The sequence below is a fragment of the Cricetulus griseus genome, chromosome 7 (genome assembly GCF_003668045.3).
Source record: "Cricetulus griseus strain 17A/GY chromosome 7, alternate assembly CriGri-PICRH-1.0, whole genome shotgun sequence".
Classification (NCBI taxonomy): Eukaryota; Metazoa; Chordata; class Mammalia; order Rodentia; family Cricetidae; genus Cricetulus; species Cricetulus griseus.
Window position 1 is genome coordinate 48,625,767 of NC_048600.1, and position 18,844 is coordinate 48,644,610.

The 18,844-nt window shown below is 36.6% G+C and overlaps 1 protein-coding gene across 4 annotated transcripts in view; it reads right to left on the minus strand.

Annotated features, from left to right (window-relative positions):
* Positions 1-18,844, minus strand: part of LOC100762081 (ran-binding protein 17) — a 276,621-nt gene that overhangs the window by 223,710 nt on the left and 34,067 nt on the right. For all 4 annotated transcript variants that reach the window (XM_027425205.2, XM_027425204.2, XM_027425203.2 and 1 more), the window contains 4 exons: positions 18,469-18,588; positions 16,157-16,303; positions 14,976-15,148; positions 11,988-12,181 (listed from right to left, as the gene is read on the minus strand). In XM_027425205.2, coding sequence (XP_027281006.1) covers positions 11,988-12,181; positions 14,976-15,148; positions 16,157-16,303; positions 18,469-18,588 — 634 coding nt within the window. The remainder of the gene's footprint in view (positions 1-11,987; positions 12,182-14,975; positions 15,149-16,156; positions 16,304-18,468; positions 18,589-18,844) is intronic.

An 18,844-nucleotide genomic window follows, 5' to 3' on the forward strand; every position in this document is an offset into this window, starting at 1 on the left:
CTCTTTGTTGATGTACTTATATACTTTCCTGCAGATTATTTCTCCTTATTTTAAGAACTGGACCCAGGCTCACTGACAGTTTTCCCAACAATATTTTATCATAATAGTTGCCAATTTCAATATTGATAAAGACATATCTTATAACCATGACAATCTGTGTTCTACTGGGGATCACCTAACCCATCAAGTACTACATTTTAACAGGTCTGCTGAAACAAAAACTCATATACCATACAACTCAGTCTTAATGACTAAATTCACAGGGTTATGCAGCCAATACTACAAAATTTTTAAGTGTTTTCCTATTTCCAAAATTAAATTTAACAATGATTAAGTGTGCTAAAATTACACTTGATAGAGCTAGGAGTGGTAGTGACATCTCCTCTCTGAAGGAACAAAAAGCATGCCATTGTTTGGAGAGGTCACATTTTATATACTCCTTCAGTTGCTGGATGTTGGAATTATTTTCATGTCCTAGCAAATATAGAATACTGTGATGGACACTGTATACACTGTGTAAATGCTTGCCCGCACATCTCCACATAGGAGTGGACTACTTTGTCATCTGGAGCCTCTATCGTACTGAGAATCTCTCACATTGTTTTCATCAAGCTGCACCATATAGCAATCCTACTAATGAAGGGTGAAGTCCTATGTTCCACAAATGTTGTTACTAACACTTGTAATTTTTGGTTTTTTGTTTCTCTTTACATCTATCCTAGTGGGTGTGAGATGCCTTCCCTCATCACTAATGGTTTTTGGCATATTTTCATGTGTTAACTGGCTACTTTTATGCCTTGTGTGGAGAAAAGTCTATTTAAATTCTTTATCTATTTTCAAGATTTGTCACTATTATTGAGTTTTAAAAGTTCTTCACTGTATTTTTTGTAGGTTTTATTTTCACCTTCTTGATGGTGTTCTTCTGATATACTCCAACTACCTATTACTGTTATTGTCTGTTTGGGGATGCTTGCTAAGAAAGATATGCCTAACCCAAAATCATGAACATTTATAACCATGTATCCTTCTGAGAGTTACTTGGCCTCTTATGTTTCGGTTCAAGAATTCTAGCACAGACACCAGAATAGATGAGAAAGAGGAATACAGGAACTCAGTCCCAGCTATCAGCTAACTACAATGGCTAAAAAGCCCAAAATTGAGATAATAAAGCAATTGTTAATTAATAAATCACTAAGCTTTGGCAACAAATAAGTAGAACACAGTCCCCCTCTGCTTCACTGCTTTCTATTTTAACACATAAGGACTTCTAACATATTACATATCTTATACAGCTGCTCTTAATTATTGTCTGCAACTCTAACAGGCTATAATCTTCATGACAACAGGTACTATTGCCTATTTGATTTCCTAATCAACTCCACAATTTAAAACATAGCCTGGCATGTTTTATCAGTTTAACATTAGCAACTTACTAAAAATAAACTAATTAAATTTCTTATTTAAGTTGTATATTCTACATAAGATGTGCTACAATTAATTCTTATTTGTAGATTCCCTATTTATTTATTCATTTATTTCTGAGACAGGGTTTCTCTGTATAGCCCTGGCTGTCCCAGAACTGGCTCTGTAGACAAGGTTGACCCTTGTCATCACTACCCAGGGAATTCCTGATTTTTTAAAATTTACCTTTTTGTTAAAACTTACCTGTAACCCTAAATTGGTACTCAAATAATTCACATATATGTGCAGAACATTAAGGCTGAGTTGATTGGTCTACCCAATTCCAGCTCCTGTTGAGCAATGTGACCGTCTTGCCTTGTTTCAGCACTAACCAGAATTTCTTTTTGGTCTCTTTATTGCTATTGTTTTTTTCCCCCATTTTATATATACCATTAGTGATTTCAATCTTTGAGATAGCCCAGCTGTCATACTGAAGTGCTATGTAGTATTCCTAAATGGGGTGTGTGGCCAGGGGCATTATGTACTCTACTGGTTTGAATGAGATGATACACTTAAGTCTCAAGCACTTGAATACTTGGTCCCCAGTTGGTGGCCATTTGGGAAGGACAAGGAAGTGTGTCACTGGGGGTGGGGTGGGGGTGGGCTTAAGGTTTCAAAAGCTTCCTGCCACTCCCACTATGTCTTTGCTTTCTGTTTGTGAATGGGAATATGAATTCTCAGTTGCCACTCCAACACCATGCCTGCTGACATGCTATGGCCATGATGGTGATGAACTCCTAGCCCCCTGGAACTGTAAGATCCAATTAAATGCTTCCTTCTCCAAGTTGCCTTGGCCATGGAATTTTTTTTTTTTTCATGGCAATAGAAAAGTAACTAAGACATGTGCCTTCTATATAATTTGTTATGAGTTAGATAAGCTGTATTCAGGTATGAGTTAATAGGGGTGTTGGCTTTGAGTTTAATGTTAATGAACTAACAATACATTTAAATCAAAAGCCCTTATAAAGACTTACACATGAAACAATGGTTATATGTCTGATGGGAATGCTACAGCTCAACAGGAACAATAGGAACATTAATTTGATATTTGTGAATATGGTGTTCTGATTATACAGACTATTATCACCAAATAACAAGAATCAGATGTGCCTTAGAATCCTAGCAATCATGAGGATCTTATAGTGATTCCAACCAATAAATAGACTAACAGTTGCATTGTGTATGAATTGTATTAATCACTTCTAAAATAAGTGTAATTCTAAAATACTGTAAGTATAATTTTATTGAATGTAACATTTTATCTGCCCTAATGGAGTTACTATTTTTAAATATTCTACTATAAGTCAAGCACAGTGGCACTTGCCTACAGTCCCAAGAACACTGAGGTAGAAATACTACCTTGAGTTTAGGACCCAGATCAGGTTACACAGCAAGACCTTGTATGCCCCACTCCCATTGCAAATAACACTATGTCTCAAAGCAACATAAATTTAGGAGTAATAATGACCAATTACCTCCCTTACACTTTATCATTTTAGATATTTAAATATTATTTAAATAATAATTACTACTGTTGTTCTTTTTAAAAGTAAGCTAGGCAAATGCTCTGCTACTGAACTATGTCCCTATTTCTTGGAGGCATGGGGGTTGTTGATGTTGTGGGAGATAAGGTCTTACTACATAACTAGGCAAACTTTGAACACATTATGTATGTAAATCAGGCTGGCCTCAAATTCACAATATTCTGCCTCAACCTCCTTAGTGCTGAGATTGCAAGACTAAATTTGACACTATATACTAACTAGTACTGCTTTAAGACTTAATATGGAGGCTTTTCATTAATGTGAAATGAACCATATGCTATTTGGCTTTTATTTAAGAAACCTAATTAAAACAGATAAAAGTTGTTCCATGTATATAATTTTCATATTTCCACATTGGATGACAAGTATTTACTTTAAAAAAAGCAGAAGTTGCTAGGCAGTGGTGGCACATGTCTTTAATCCCAGCACTTGGGAAGCAGAGTAAGGCAGATCTGTGAATTTGAGGCCAGCCTGGTCTACAGAACTAGTTCCAGGACAGTCAGGGCTACACAAAGAAACCCTGTTTCAAACCTCCCCCCTTCAAAAAAGGGAGGAAAGGAAGAAGGGAGGAAGGGAGGGAAGGGGGGAGAGGGAAGGAGGAAGGGATGGACGGACGGACGGACGGACTGACAGACGGACAGACAGACAGACAGACAGAAAAGCAGAGGTTGCTGGGAATGGTGATGCAGGTCTATTAACTACATAGGGAGACCGTCTCAAAAGAAAGGCAGGGAGAGGGTAAAACCACACTAAGGAAGCAATACAATCAGCCACCAAATGCAAAGGCTAGCTGCAAGTCTTGTGTCTGGTATTTATTACATTAGTGATTTAACTGCTTCCACGATGCATGTGAGTCAGCACTGTAAGTGCTCGCTCTATCTATTTTGGCTATTATTACTATTATTGTTGAATAATACTCCTTTAACAGTGGTTCTGTATCACAGTCACAAAAAACCCATAAAAATATACTAACATATACATTTTTATTCTGTCTTCCTTCAGAAGCTGTACTAGAAAATGAAATCACATATTACTTAAAAATTTTAAATTGCTTTCACTTTCCCAAAGAGTTTTGCTATCATAAAAGTTAGATATAACTCATCACATAGACTCCCTCAATGTTGACTGTATGATAAAACAAAACAAAAATTCCAGACTGAAAACAAATTCTCCAAGAAGAGACATTCAGAAAACACTGACTGAGTCCCTGCCGAGCTTTTAGAAGGTCTACCTCAATATGTAAAGGTTGAGGGAGCACAGAAAGACTCCATGCTTGAGAACTGAACCTACTGGCATGTCTTCCTAAATTGGGGTGATTTTTACAATGCTATGTAAAAAGCACTACTGTCTAACAGTATACTAATGAAGCTATACATAAGACATCTCAACAAGCCGGGTGTTGGTGGCGCACGCCTTTAATCCCAGCACTCGGGAGGCAGAGGCAGGTGGATCTCTGTGAGTTCGATACCAGCCTGGTCTCCAGAGCGAGTGCCAGGATAGGCTCCAAAGCTACACAGAGAAACCCTGTCTTGAAAAACCAAAAAAAAAAAAAAAAAAAAAAAAAAAAAAAAAAAAAAAAAAAAAAAAAAAAAAGGTCAGTCTATAAGGTGTGGGGAACTGAAAAGCAGCTTTTTCCCTAAGACATTGAGGCACATGAGTTAGAGGTAATGTTAGTGAGAAACAATGAAGTGCTATCAGTAAGCTATCAGATGCAATTCTGGCATTCAGCTAAAGGTGAGGTTATATTTCTCATAAATAGCAAACCGTTCTCCCAAACTTCTATTTAAAATGTAGCCTTCAACAACAACAACAAAAAAACCAGTGAAAAGTCACACTGAGAAATCAATCAGACACAAAGGCAAAAATAAAGCACGTTCTCACTTATAAGCAGATTCTAAACAAAAAAGTTTGCTATACATAAAGAAAAGTAGATCCCCATCAAAGGCCAGAAAGGGGAAGAAGTGGCCAAAGGGTACAAACTTATAGTCACAGGACGATTACACCTACAGATTGAAGACACATGGCAACTACAGTGAAGACCATCACACAGATAACTGCATGCACTTCAAGTGGCATTCAGTGTCCTCAGAGCTTTCTCACAAACACACTCAATGCTATGGAAGCAGGTGGTAGACAGGGTAACAACCCTGACAGCACTCACTTCATTACGTAACTGTTCATCAAAACATCATGCCGGACACCTTAAGGACATTCCAAAAAATTTATTCTCGTCACAAAACTGTATCTAGGAAGTTCAAAGAACCATAGGAACACATATATCTAAACTGAATTTAGAAGAAAATATCTGATACACAAGTTTCATATCTATAAATCTCTTAGAATCTCATTTTATAAGACTAAATTTTCATTATAATTTCCCATTTTTCTCTTTATTCTGAAATATTCAAGGCACTTGTTTTAGCAGCTGCTCAAGCATAGAACATTTTTTTCCTTAACAAAATAATTATTGCTGTAATAATCTGTAATTATGGTTTATAACTGCAATAATCCCAAAGAAATCAGTCATTACCATAGATCACAAGTAATCGTTAACTACTGTTAATGACCTATTTCTTAGGGATTATTGTTTTTGTAAACCATGACCATATCACCACAGATATGAGAGAGCAAGACAATATAATACAAATGAGATCATAATATAATAATAAACTTATTTTGTAACATTAAAAGCCATTAAGCATCTAAATTAAAGCACACATAACTAAAGCATATAATTTTCTTTGTTCAACATTAACTGAACTGTTGAGTTTGCACAAAAGAAATTGAATGCTACTGAACACAATGTACAAGCTAGAGCAATGCTGGGCATTCTTTGTAATATGATAGCAATTACTTTTGAACATACTATAGATATCTTTAAAAAGCAGATAAATTTCTGCTCACTGACTTTTTGCCTAGAAGAATGGAAAACAAATATTTATTAAAATTTGCCTATGCACCAGAGCTTCAAATATTATTATATAAGAATCCAACTATAAAGAGTCCTACTTGTATACATCATGACTTGGGTGACGTAATACATTCAATATATAGCTCTCACCACCAATTATTCATTTTTAGTTAATCCTATCCATGTCTTTGCATATCTATAGTTTCATTAAATTTCCTTCTGAAGAAAAATAGGATTTTGATTTTTACAACTGAATGCGTGTGTACATGCACACATGTGCACACAAGCACATACCACAGAACAAGAGGAAAACTTGCAGGAGTCAGTTTTCTCTTTTTCCCATGTGAGTTTTAGGGATCAAACCCTGGTCATACGGCTTGTGGCAAGCACCTTTATCCACTGAGCCGTCACTTGTTACCCCCAACTTGCTACATTTTAATATAATATTTGATATTCATACAAAAATCATATACACAATATATGTTAACTAAATAAAAGGCATGTATCAAAATTAGGAAGCCTCAGGCTAATAACACTGTTGTGTTTGCTTCCAAACCCCTCCTGTACTTGTCAGTTACAGCTCACCTTAGAGGTGACCTTGATCCTATAACTGGTGCTGACTATTCTTTTGGCATTTCAGTTTTATCACTTTTGTATATATTCCTAGACAATTAATTTCTCATTTGTCACACTTGTTTAAATGCTTTATTAAAGATTTCATGCAAGCTGGGTAGTAGTGGCACACACCCTTAACCCCAGTACTTGGGAGACAGAGGCAGGTGGATCTCTGTGAGTTGGAGGCAGCCTGGTGTACAGAGCAAGTTCCAGGACAGGCTCCAAAACTACAGAGAAACCCTGTCTCGAAAAAAAAACAAACAAAATACAACCACAAAAAAAGATTTCATGCTATATGCAGCTTCCTGAGTTACTTTTCTTCACCAAACATCTAGCATTCATCATCAAGTATGCCTGTAGTTTATTTTTATCACTTTATAATATCCTACTATGTAACTTTACTATGATTTATATTACTTAACTATATTATCCCATCCAAGATGATGGGAATGTATGCTGCATCCAACTTACAGGCAACTGGACAATGCACTGTTGTACAATGGTGCTTTTAAACACATACTATTAACTATCCATAGTCCACATACAGAGTAAGATCGCCATACTTTACAACTTGCTGACAGTTGCAAAAGAAAATAACTTTTAAGAGGGCATAGCCCAAATCTTCCCATATTTGACAAATGCCACCTAAGTTCAGATGCGTAGAAGGCTGTAGATAAAAACGACAGTAAGTTGCATGCATGTTACTTGATCAGTTTTTCTAAAATAAAATTTAAACACAGCAAATAAAGACAAGGGAAAATATGGAAAGGTAAATTTCTATTTACTATGCATGTACATTTACTGACAGTAGGGAACATTTTACAGATGACAAGGAAAGGACAACTTTATACAAGAAAATCAATCCATTCCATATCTCCCCTTGCTGTCATTTGTAGGCTTGTCAATTTTCCTGTGTCTCCTGGACTCAGTGACCATTTCGTCAATTCTTCATGTTAACTTCACTCCAGCTGCCATCACATGTCAAATGTCTGCCGCACTAACACAGCAACTGCCATCCTTCCCTGAATACATGAAATGCTTCTCTAGTTCTTTATCTCTGCCTTTTCTTAGCATTTTGGCCACTGTCATCACTCAGGAAAGTCAAATGTCACTATTCCCACCATCAATCATGTCATGTGACTATGGCTGCAGGTCTCTTTCCAAGGGCCCCATACTGTTGCTGTTGTTGTGGTTCACCACTGCTCACAAATAGTGATAAAGGCATCCTTAGTTCTACAACCTGTGCTTCAATCGCCCAAAGCCATGATGCTGAAACTTTCTGAGATATGGCTACAACTACTCAGCCTGATCATTCTATTTACTCAACTTCTTTTTTTTTTCTATTTACTCTACTTCTATAGTGACTTAAATTTTGTTCTTGTCTTGTCTCTAATTTACTTACAAGGGTTTTAACATCACTATTTGGATCTCAAGGCCATAATACTGCTTTCATCAATTAGAAAAATGTCCTTGATTAATCTGGTTCTTTAAAAAAAAAAATTTGCTAGCCAGACATGGCAGCCCATTACTATGATCTTAGGAGGTTGAGGCAGGAAGACTCTCATGAGTTCTAGGCCAGCCTGGGTTACACAGCAACTACCAGACAGGTGGGGCTAAACACACAGACCCTGTCTCAACACACAACACAAAACACACAGTAGCTGAGACACAGTGATAAGATGGAAGCTGTGGGTACATTAAGTATTTTCAATTGAGTAAATCTGTTCTCTAAGTCCTCCTTCTCCAGCTACTTTTAAGGCTTTCTGTGTAGAGGTTAGAGAATATGAGAGGCCGGGCGTTGGTGGCAGCCTGGTTTCCACAGCGAGTGCCAGGATAGGCTCCAAAGCTACACAGAGAAACCCTGCCTGGACAAAACCAAAAACAAACAAAAAGAAAAAAAAAAAAGAGAGAGACTAAGAGAGAAGAGTGCTGTTTTTTCTTCAGAACTGGCAGACTAAAGATACCTTCTTCAATTTACTATTAAACAGCCCAAAACTTTAGATCACCAACTGTTTAGTAAGATAGGAAGAATGAGTATAAAACCAAATAGTCAATGCATTATGAGTTCAGCACACTGCAAGATTTAAACAGAGATTTTTACAGGTAGCTGGTTAAACATGACCCAAATTATAACATAATACAAACCAATATTTATACACAGAATGTACATCTAGAAAAAAATCCTAAAAATGCCATCTTTGTGTCACCAGACAAACAAATGTCCAACATCACAGTAAGAGCAGGGTTATCACATATCTACAAAGGAGAAACAGCCAGAGTTAAGGAAGAACTAATATCCACTCTGCACTCAGCACAGGTACACCAATCTGGCACTGGGGCATATGGAAAGAAAAAGAAAAAAGAAAAAAAAGGAAGAAATATTACTAAAGTCATTCAACCAGCAAACAGATGGATCCAAAAGAAAAGAAAACAGTCCAGTCTCCTCAATACACGGACACAAAATTGTCAATAAAATTCTTGCAAACCAAACTAAAAGAACACATTAAACAGATCATACGGCAAGTTGGTCTCAATCATTCAAAGATGGAAGATTGTTGAAACAAACATAAAAACTGACTGCAGACTACTCAGACTTGATAATCCCTTTCAGCAAGTGGCAGAAAACAAAAATCAACATCAAACAATCAGAAGCTTTTTTTACATAATGATGCACACACAAAAAAAAAACAGGGGGTTAAAAATCCCATTCATAGTAGCTTTTAAAAAACTAAAACTGGGGTTGGACATGGCTCAGTGGTTAAATGCATTGGCTGCTCTTCCAAAAGGACCAGGGTTCAATTCCCAGCACCCTCATGGTATCTCAGCAATGTCTGTAACTCCAGCTCCAGGAATTCTGACAGATACACATGTAGGAAAAAATGCCTATGCACATAAAATAAAAACATAAATAATTAATGAAAAATAAAACCTAGAAATAACTTTAACCAAGGAGGGCTAACACCTTTACAATAAATACTTTAAAACACTGAAGGAATGAAAAAACCCAAAATGAAAAAAAACTATTTTGGGCCAGGCAATAGTGGTGCAAGCCTTTAATCCCAACACTCAGGAGGCAGAGGCAGGTGGAATTCAAGTCCAGCCTGGTCTACAGAGTAAGTTCCAGGACAGCCAGAGCTACACAGAGAAACCCTGTCTCTAATGCCCCCCCCCAAAGAAAGGGAGGAAGGGAGGGAGGGAGAAGAAAAGGGAAGGGAAAAGGGAAGGGAAGAAACGGGAAGAGGGAAGGGAAGAGTGAAGGGGAGAGGGAAGAGGGGAGAGGGGAGAGGTAAGGGGAGAGGGGAGGAGAGGAGGGGAGAGGGGAAGGGAGGGGAGGGCAGGGGAGGGGAGTGGAGGAAAAAAGGAAACAAGGAAATCAGGTCCATGTATCTCACTGTGTACAAAATTTACCTCAGAATGGATCAAATAACTTTTTGTGATACTTGAAACTCTGAAACTGCTAGAGGAAAACATATGAAAAGGATTCAAGATATAGATATAAGCAAAAACTTTCGGAAAAGGATTCCAATAGCACAAGAACTAATCTTAAACATCTATGAGACTACATAAAATTAAAAGGGTTCCTCAGTGGGACAGAAATAGTCAGTGGAGTGAGGGAAAGTCTACAATACTGGGAAATATTTGAAAGCTACACAGTGGACAAAGGAGTAATTTCTAGAATACAGAAAAGAGCCTCAAAAACTAAAAACTAAAAAATATCATTCTGTCAATACATGGGCAGATGAACTGACATACCGCTGTCAGAAGGAAAAACATAATCGCCAATAGACACATGAGAAAGTGTTCAGCATCCTTGCAGTCAGGAAAACGAAAAATTACTCTGAGAAATCATTCACCACTTTAAGAATGACAAGCATGGAGAAAACGAATGACAACATGAATTGGGAAAGAGGAACATATTTTTGCTGCTGTTGGGGATAAAAACTTGTGCAACCAATATGGAAATAAGTACAGTTACTTTTAAAAAGTAAAAACAGAACTCCACATGGCCCAGATATATATTACTGAAGGGTCACAGAGGTACTCGTTCTTCCACACTTAGTGCTGTGCTATTTGCCAGGGCTATGAAATGAGACCAGACTAGATGTCCTTCAACAAACGAACAGATAAAGAAAACATGGTACAAGACCAGACTAGATGTCCTTCAACAAACAAATAGATAAAGAAAACATGGTACAAAAGAAAGAAAGAAAACATGGTATATATACACAATGGCATTTTATCTAGCCATGAAAAACGTGACATCATGACATATGATGGAAATGGATGGAACTAGAAATCATTATTTTAAGAGACTCTAAAAAACAAATATTGCTTATTTTGTCCCATACAGAGACTCTAGATTTAAATTTATATGTATAACATATGAGTACAGAATAAAAGGTATGTTTGTAACTGCATGTGCATATGTCATGAAAGTAGACATGGGGTCATAAAGGGGAAGGAAGGGGAAGGGAGGTAATGGAATGTGTAAGACACAGAAACAGGAGTGACTCTCTTGAGGAAGGAAGGGAGCAGAGACAGCTATCGAGGAGCAGAGGGTGCATGGGGGAAGATGGAAAAGAGAATGAATAAGAAGGAAGTCTAAGAACACAAACATGAGGCTATGCCAGTGAAACTCATTATTTTGTATACTAACCTAACAAAACAACAGAAGTTATGAATTCTTTCATCCTTATATTGCATTTTAAAATTTGAAAAATACTTTATTCCCTGAAATACCTGAAAGTATATAATGGGATATAATGAAATAAGCACACACTCCTTCAGCAAGGTTAAAGACAAAATATAAGGAAAATCAGAAATACAAAATAAAAAGCCAGAGGCTGGGTGTTGGTAGCACATGCTTTTAATCCCAGCATTCCAGAGACAGGTAGGCGGATCTCTATGAGTTTGAGGCCAGCCTGGTCTACAGAGTGAGTGCCAGGATAGGCTCCAAAGCTACACTGAGAAACCCTGTCTCAAAAAACTAGATAGATAAATAGATAGATAGATAGATAGATAGATAGATAGACAGACAGACAGACAGATAAGCAAGGTGAGGACTGATACGCAAATAAAAGTAGAACCTGATGAGATCTCTTTGTCCGAGTTTCCAATCTACCATAGAAAAGAAGGACACAGACTAATAAAGACAATGACATCATACTGTCTGCTTGAGGATCATTAGTAGCAGCTGTTCCAGAGAGTCCATGTTGACAAGTTACCAAAATATACAACAGCTTAATAAGATCAGTGGTTTACTCAGGACATCGGAGAAACTTATAGAATTAGTTTATAGCAGGACAGACTGGCTTCAAACTCAGATCTACCTCCCTAACCTAGTGCTGGGATTAAAGGCGTGTGCCACCACACCAGGCTCACAGCAGGAATCTGACAATGACTGAAGGCTCTACTCACTATGGCCTACTGCTTACAACTGTGTGACACAGACTGACCTTCTTGAATTGCCACATCAACAGGTAGTGCAGAAGCTGAATGCAGGAGCTTTTGATAATTCTGTGCGTTCTGGTCAAATAACTGTACAAGAAGAGTACATGTCTTTTCATATTCACATCTGCTGACTGTACACAGCTGCTCCAGCTGCTGGAACACGGTAGCAGTATCATCCAGGGGGTCATCTAAATTATCTCTGAAACACGGAAGACATTCCTTTATAATGTGGTACATCTTAATCACAGCACTGGATCTTTAGAATGTAATAATGCTACAGTGAATCGAAAAATAAAAGACAAATGGATTGGAAGGTAAAAAATAAAACCCCATATATGAAGTTGACATGATTATGCACACAGATATTATCAAAAGACCGCCCCCCCCCACACACAAAAGAAACTACTAGAACTAAGAAGTGAGTTTACCAAGATCATAACAAACGAACCCAAAATATAAAACCTGTTGTCCTGCTCTACCATGGCACAGAAGAAATGAAATGGAATACTAAATGACAGTGTCACACAATTTAAAAAACATGGTAAACTGGGGGTAGGGGGCACGTGTCTGTAACTTGAGCACTTAGGAATGAGGTCAGAAGGATCAGGAGTTTAAGGCTAGTCTCAGTTAGATGTAAATTTAAGCCTAGCTTCTAAGTCTGAGGCACTGTTCTCAAACTAATAAATAAAGCTAAATAAGAGTATAATACAAAGATACTAACTAAATCTAATGGACTATGCTCAAAATCTAAAAGCTGAAATTACAAAGCTCTGATAGAAGAAACAAGGAACAGCAGATGCTCCATGTCTGCTGACTAAAAGACTTGACACTGCTGCAGTCTCAGCAATCTCCCAAATTAACATATGGTCTCAATAACCTTTCATCAAAATGGGAATTTCCTTGTAGAAATCACAGACTGAGCCAGAAAGAGAGCTCAGCCAACACAGTGCTTACTGCAAAGCCTGCAGACCTGACCTTAATACCTGGAACCATGTTATAAAGATGGAAGGGCAGAGACAACTCCATGAAGTTGTCCTTTGACCTGCACACAGGTACTAGGCATATAGTCTCCCACACTTAATAATAATAATTTTAAATGAAATAAAGAGACTGGAAAACTGATGCAAAATTTAAATGAAGAAAAAAATGAAGTACAATAGCCAAAACACACTCACACTGTCTGGTTTCAAAGTTTATTATATCTATAGTACCTAAAACAGGGCAGTAGTGAAAAGATACATGGATTAGTAAGAATAGAGTCTCAAAATGGAACCATATACATGTGGTGGGTTAATTTTTAAGAACAATGTGATTGAAGTTCATTTAGAAAGTATATTTGTATCCACAAATAACACTGGGTAACCAACTGATCCTCCAAAGCAAACATGAGTACAAGAAGAACCTGAATTTCATGTAATATCAACAAATATACATACATACAGATAATATACATACAATATACAAAACCTGGCATTTTTGTTGTTCATTTTTTTGTTTCTGACACAGTCTTTCTTTGTAACCCAGACTGGTCGTCCATGCATTACACAGAGCTTGTGATGCTCCTGCCTCAGCATCCCAAGTGCTGGGAGTACAGGACATGTTTCCACACTCAAAACAAAAATTAACTTCAAATGGATCACACACATTAAGTGTAAATCTTTTTGTTTTGTTTTGTTCAGTATTTTTTGTGGTTTCTCTGTGTATCCCTGGCTATCCTGGAACTCACTCTGTACACCAGGCTGGCCTCAAATTCAGAGATCTACCTGCCTTTGCCTCCTAAATACTGGGATTAAAGGTGTGCGAAAATCTTAAAACTATAAAAAAAACTATTAAAGCGTAAAGAAAAAATCTGACTTGGAATAAGGTAAAAATCCTTTAGACAGGGCACCAAATATGATACACAAAACAAAAATAATAAGCAGGAGCTCAGCAACTGTAAAACATACAATCTGCTAGACTTAGAAGAGAATATACAAACTTCTAAAATCTCAATCTAATGAAATAACCCAGTTTTTAAAAAGGGGTTGCTAACAGATTATTTTAAGTCATTTTCATTTTATTTTATGTGTATGGGTGCTTTGCCTGTGTGTATGTCTGTGCACCACATGTGTGCTTGGTGCCCATGGAAGCCAAAAGAGAGCTTCAGATTCCCCAGGGCTAGAGTTAGACAGATGGTCGTGAGCCGCCATGTGGGTTGTAGGAATTGAAGCAGAGTCCACTAAGCTATTTCTCTAGCCTCATGGCAACAGATTTGACAGGCACTTTGCCAAAGAATAAATACAAAATACAATGAGGTACCACTACACACCTACTAGACTCTCTATAAAACTAAAAAGATCATCAACGGCCAGCAATCAAGTGCAGAGCAATTCAAATTTTCATAAAATGTAGGTGTAAGTACAGATGTTAAGCCACTTTTGAAAATGGTTTGGCAGCTTTTTACAAAGGAAATATACACTTATCGTGCCACCAGGAAACCCTCTTGTGTAGGTAATTTACACAAGAAAAATGGAAACATGTTTATATAAAACTGTACACATGAATGATGTCAGCAGTTTATTTCCATTACTAAAATGTGAACAACCCAAATATCCATGAAGAGTCAATGGGTGCACTGACACATTCACAGATGGGATTCTACTCTGGAATAAAAAGGAAGGAACCCCTGATACAACATAGAGGGATTCCAAATACATATGCCAAATCAAAGACATTAGACTTCAAAAGCTAATACTGATGGTTCCATCTTCACAATATTCTAGAAGTAGCAAAAATAATAGGAAAACAGATTAATTAATGCCAGAGCTGTGTGCTAACTAAAAAGGGAGCAAAAGTATCTCCAGGGTGATGTTACCATATTTACTATCATGAGTATGCTGGTGGTTACACAACTGTACATATTTGTCAGAATTCATGAACCTTAACATCTTACTTCAATCTTTTAAAATTCCAAGATGAGATAGATAAAAATAAAACATTGAATATTTTAGTACCTCACTACAATGGCAACAGATTCCAATCGGGAAGTGATAAAGGCCTTGGTGATTTCAGGTGCATAAGTGTCTAACAAGTGGGGTTCAGCTGATTTCACAAAAGGAACGGATGCTACCATCCTCTGCCACAGAGTTAGTAAGTAATGAACACTGTTGGGGGCAAACTCCCAATGCTACAAAGAAACACAGAAAATATTATTTAAAATGACATTATAGCTTTCTAGACTAAAAATCATAGAGCAAAATTACTACAGATAAAATTAATTGGGTTTTTGTTGTTCTTGTTCTAGTTTGTGTTTTATTGTTTTGAACAAGGAGCTCGTGTAGCTTAGGCTAGCCTTAAATTCATTATGTACCTGAGAGGACCTTTAACTTCTGATTCACCTATCTCCACATCCTGAGTGCTGCTATCATAGATATGCATACCCAGTTTACATGGTGGTAGGGCTAGAACCTGGGGCTTTGTAGATGTTAGGCAAGCATTCTATCAGCCCTGAGAAAATCAACTTTTATTCTGATTATATGACTAAGGACCACACAAATTTTATGAATCAAGAAGTACTCAACAACCAACATCTCTTACTTACAATAATAACTACTAAAATGTTAACACATTTCCTTAAGATCTATTCAACAGATATTTTGCAAGAGCTGAAATCAAATGGAAACAGAGCTTCCCAACCTTTACAAAGGGATTTTCCCATAATACAATCTATAAAAGTATTCTTTTATTTCTTTACATAAATTTGACTACAGATTCTCACTCTTCAATTATTAGACATTTAAGCAGAATACCCATTTTATTATTATTGTTATTATTATTATTATTATTATTATTATTATTATTATTTTGGTTTTTCGAGATAGGGTTTCTCTGTGGCTTTGGAGGCTGTCCTGGAACTAGCTCTTGTAGACCAGGCTGGTATCGAACTCACAGAGATCCACATGCCTCTGTCTCTGCCTCCTGAGTGCTGGGATTAAAGGCGTGCGCCACCAACGCCCGGCCAGAATACCCATTTTTATTATTCTATGTGTTGTAATTGCTATTTTATCTTTAAAAAATTGCAAAGAGTAAGTCTAAGGTACTCAACTAAGTATTTAAAAAGGAAACCATCTCCACCAAATCTTTACCAAGGAATTATTTTTAAATAGGTTAACCTCAATTATATATTTGTACTTACCTGTAGGCTAGTAATAGTAAAATTAGCAATCAATCCGATAACCTCAGCATACTCCTTCACCAAAACTAATTCTCCCAGCTGATAGTTGGTCTTTAAACGAGCCAAAAATCGACAAAATTCATGATAATTACCAGGATCAGACAAACCCTAAAGTAAGATAGAAAAGACAAGCTCTTCAAAGAAACTGATAAAAATCCCAAAGTATTTTTATTAAGGCCCCTGTTTTTCATGGGTACTTACTTTGTGGCAGTTGGGTAGATAACAATATCAGAAAACAAGTGAGACCTGATAAGCTTAGTGTTATTGGCAATTAACAGTAAGGAATCTAAAGTGGAGCTTTTAGAAGCAGCACTGCACCAAGAAGACTAATATAAAATGTTTGGGAACTTATTACACAAAAAGTATATATGATGTGATGTGATATGGTGGGGTGTAGTATAGTATATGTGTGTGAGTGTGTATCATACAAGTGCACAAGCACAGAAAATTCTTTCAATTCAACACTTATTGACTATCTATAGGTTTTATGGCTCCAAGTTAATTTCCTGTTTCTAAATGATGAGGCATTCAGACCAATTACTGCAGTGAAGGGAACAAAGTTTAACAAAACCCCACTACAGCACACAGGGGGCTTTTAGAAAAAAAGGAACAGACCAAAAAAGACCTTTTGGGCAACTGTGAGTTGCTTGAATACAGAACAAATGTTACCTCTATATTACACTTTGCAGTATAACTGGCATATAATCAAATTTTAAAATGAATTGGTTGAATACTAATACTTAAAGAAACTAGAGAATTTTACTAATAGAGGCCCCAAGAAAGAAAAATAGAGTCTATTATCTAAGACAAATTCCAAAAATACATCTTACAACAAGGTCTTCCAACACACTTGTATATTAAATATACCACTGTATACAAAAATACCAGATTGACTTTTACAGTGAAATATCACTTGAGAAAGAAAATAGTTTAAGAGAGGTATCTGTTATTGGCTAAGTATCTCCCATAATACAGCTCATGACAGCAAGTTACACAAGTAACTTATGATTTTAAAGTAAAATCCTACCTATCAGCAAAATGACCTGAACTAACATTGAAAAAATAAATACAGAGGGCTGGAGAGATGGCTCAGCAGTTAAGAGCACTGACTGTTCTTCCAGAGGACCTGGGTTCAATTTCCAGCACCCACATGGTGGCTCACAACTGTCTGTCGCTCCAGTTCCAGGGACCCAACACCCTCACATAGACATACATGCAGGCAAAACACCAATGAACATAAAATAAAAATAAATTAAAAAGAAAAAATACATGCAAATGTATATGTTGTAGGTTTTAAACCTAGGAAGTCCTGGGGTGTAGAAAGCATGACCAAGAAGTGTTTGAGTTGCACATGATCAAGATACGTTATATACACACATGAAATTGTTAAGAGTAAATTAAAAATTATTGTAAAAAATTTTTTTAAAAAGTCTAACAGGGTATGGTGGTATACACCTTTGATCCCCGCATTTAGGAGGCAGAGGCAGGCTGATCTCTATGAGTTTGAGAATAGCCTGGTCTACAAAGAGAGATCCAGGACTCCCAAGGCTATACAGAGAAACCCTGTCTTGGAAAAAAAAATTCTTCAATAGCTGGAAAAAAATTAAAATGCCTCTGTAGAATGATAATACTTTACTTCTATACAAAGATATCTGATGCTCCCCCAAATTGCCAGTAAGCAAGAAGCTTAGATAAAGCTCTTTAAGCTACCATTTAAGCTTTTACAGTCTGTGGTTTAATTACAAATGCTTTAAGCCAGAAAAACCAAATTAAAAGTGATATAATTACTTGCTAGACATTCCAAACCTCTCATGAACGTCTCTGTAAGTGTGTGCTGACACCAAAGCTCTGAAGCTAATGCAGTCTACTTCTAAAGCTACAAACTGAGGTGTCCACAAGAGGGCAAAATACACTGTTTCATAATTCAACTTACTTCAATATTAACAATTAAATTTAAGTTGTCTCCTACTTCAAAAAACAGATATAATACTCAATTACTTTAGCAGTTTAACTAGTACAAAGAAATAAAGTACAATGATAACATGACCTCTAGTCATATTCACTTAAAAAAATAAACAAAAGAGAGGGAAGGAACACCAAGTCTATACTGGAAATACTCTAATTAAAAAACTATAGCAAATGAGACCTCAAGAAGATGAATATAATATTATTTTCTTCCAGAAGCACAATAAATTAAAAAAATGTATTATGTACCAATGAGCAGAAATACAATTTCTATATGCTAAATGTTAATTAAATTATTTCATAAATACCTGGGGGTTTTCAAGTATCCTTTTTACTCCTTTAATTAAGTTACCAAGGTACTTGGCACGTTCAGGACTGCTAAATAAGGATCTTCTTGTAGAAGCAAACTGAACTAAGCATGAAAGTGCCTAAAAAAAAAAAAAAAGAACAAAAATTCTTTCCATTTCGATTTTAAATGTAGCTCTGTCCACTAACACCACTCACAAGCGTCTAAAACAGCACTTGTAAGTATTCCTGGGATAATTTTTAAAAATCTTTCCTAAGTTTCCTATGATTGGATACTACATTTTTCTCTGACTTTCAAAACCCTATTTGCATTTTACAAAGGAAGGGGCCTCACGGGCTGGGAGATGGCTTTGTGGGTAATGGCACTTGCATGAACAC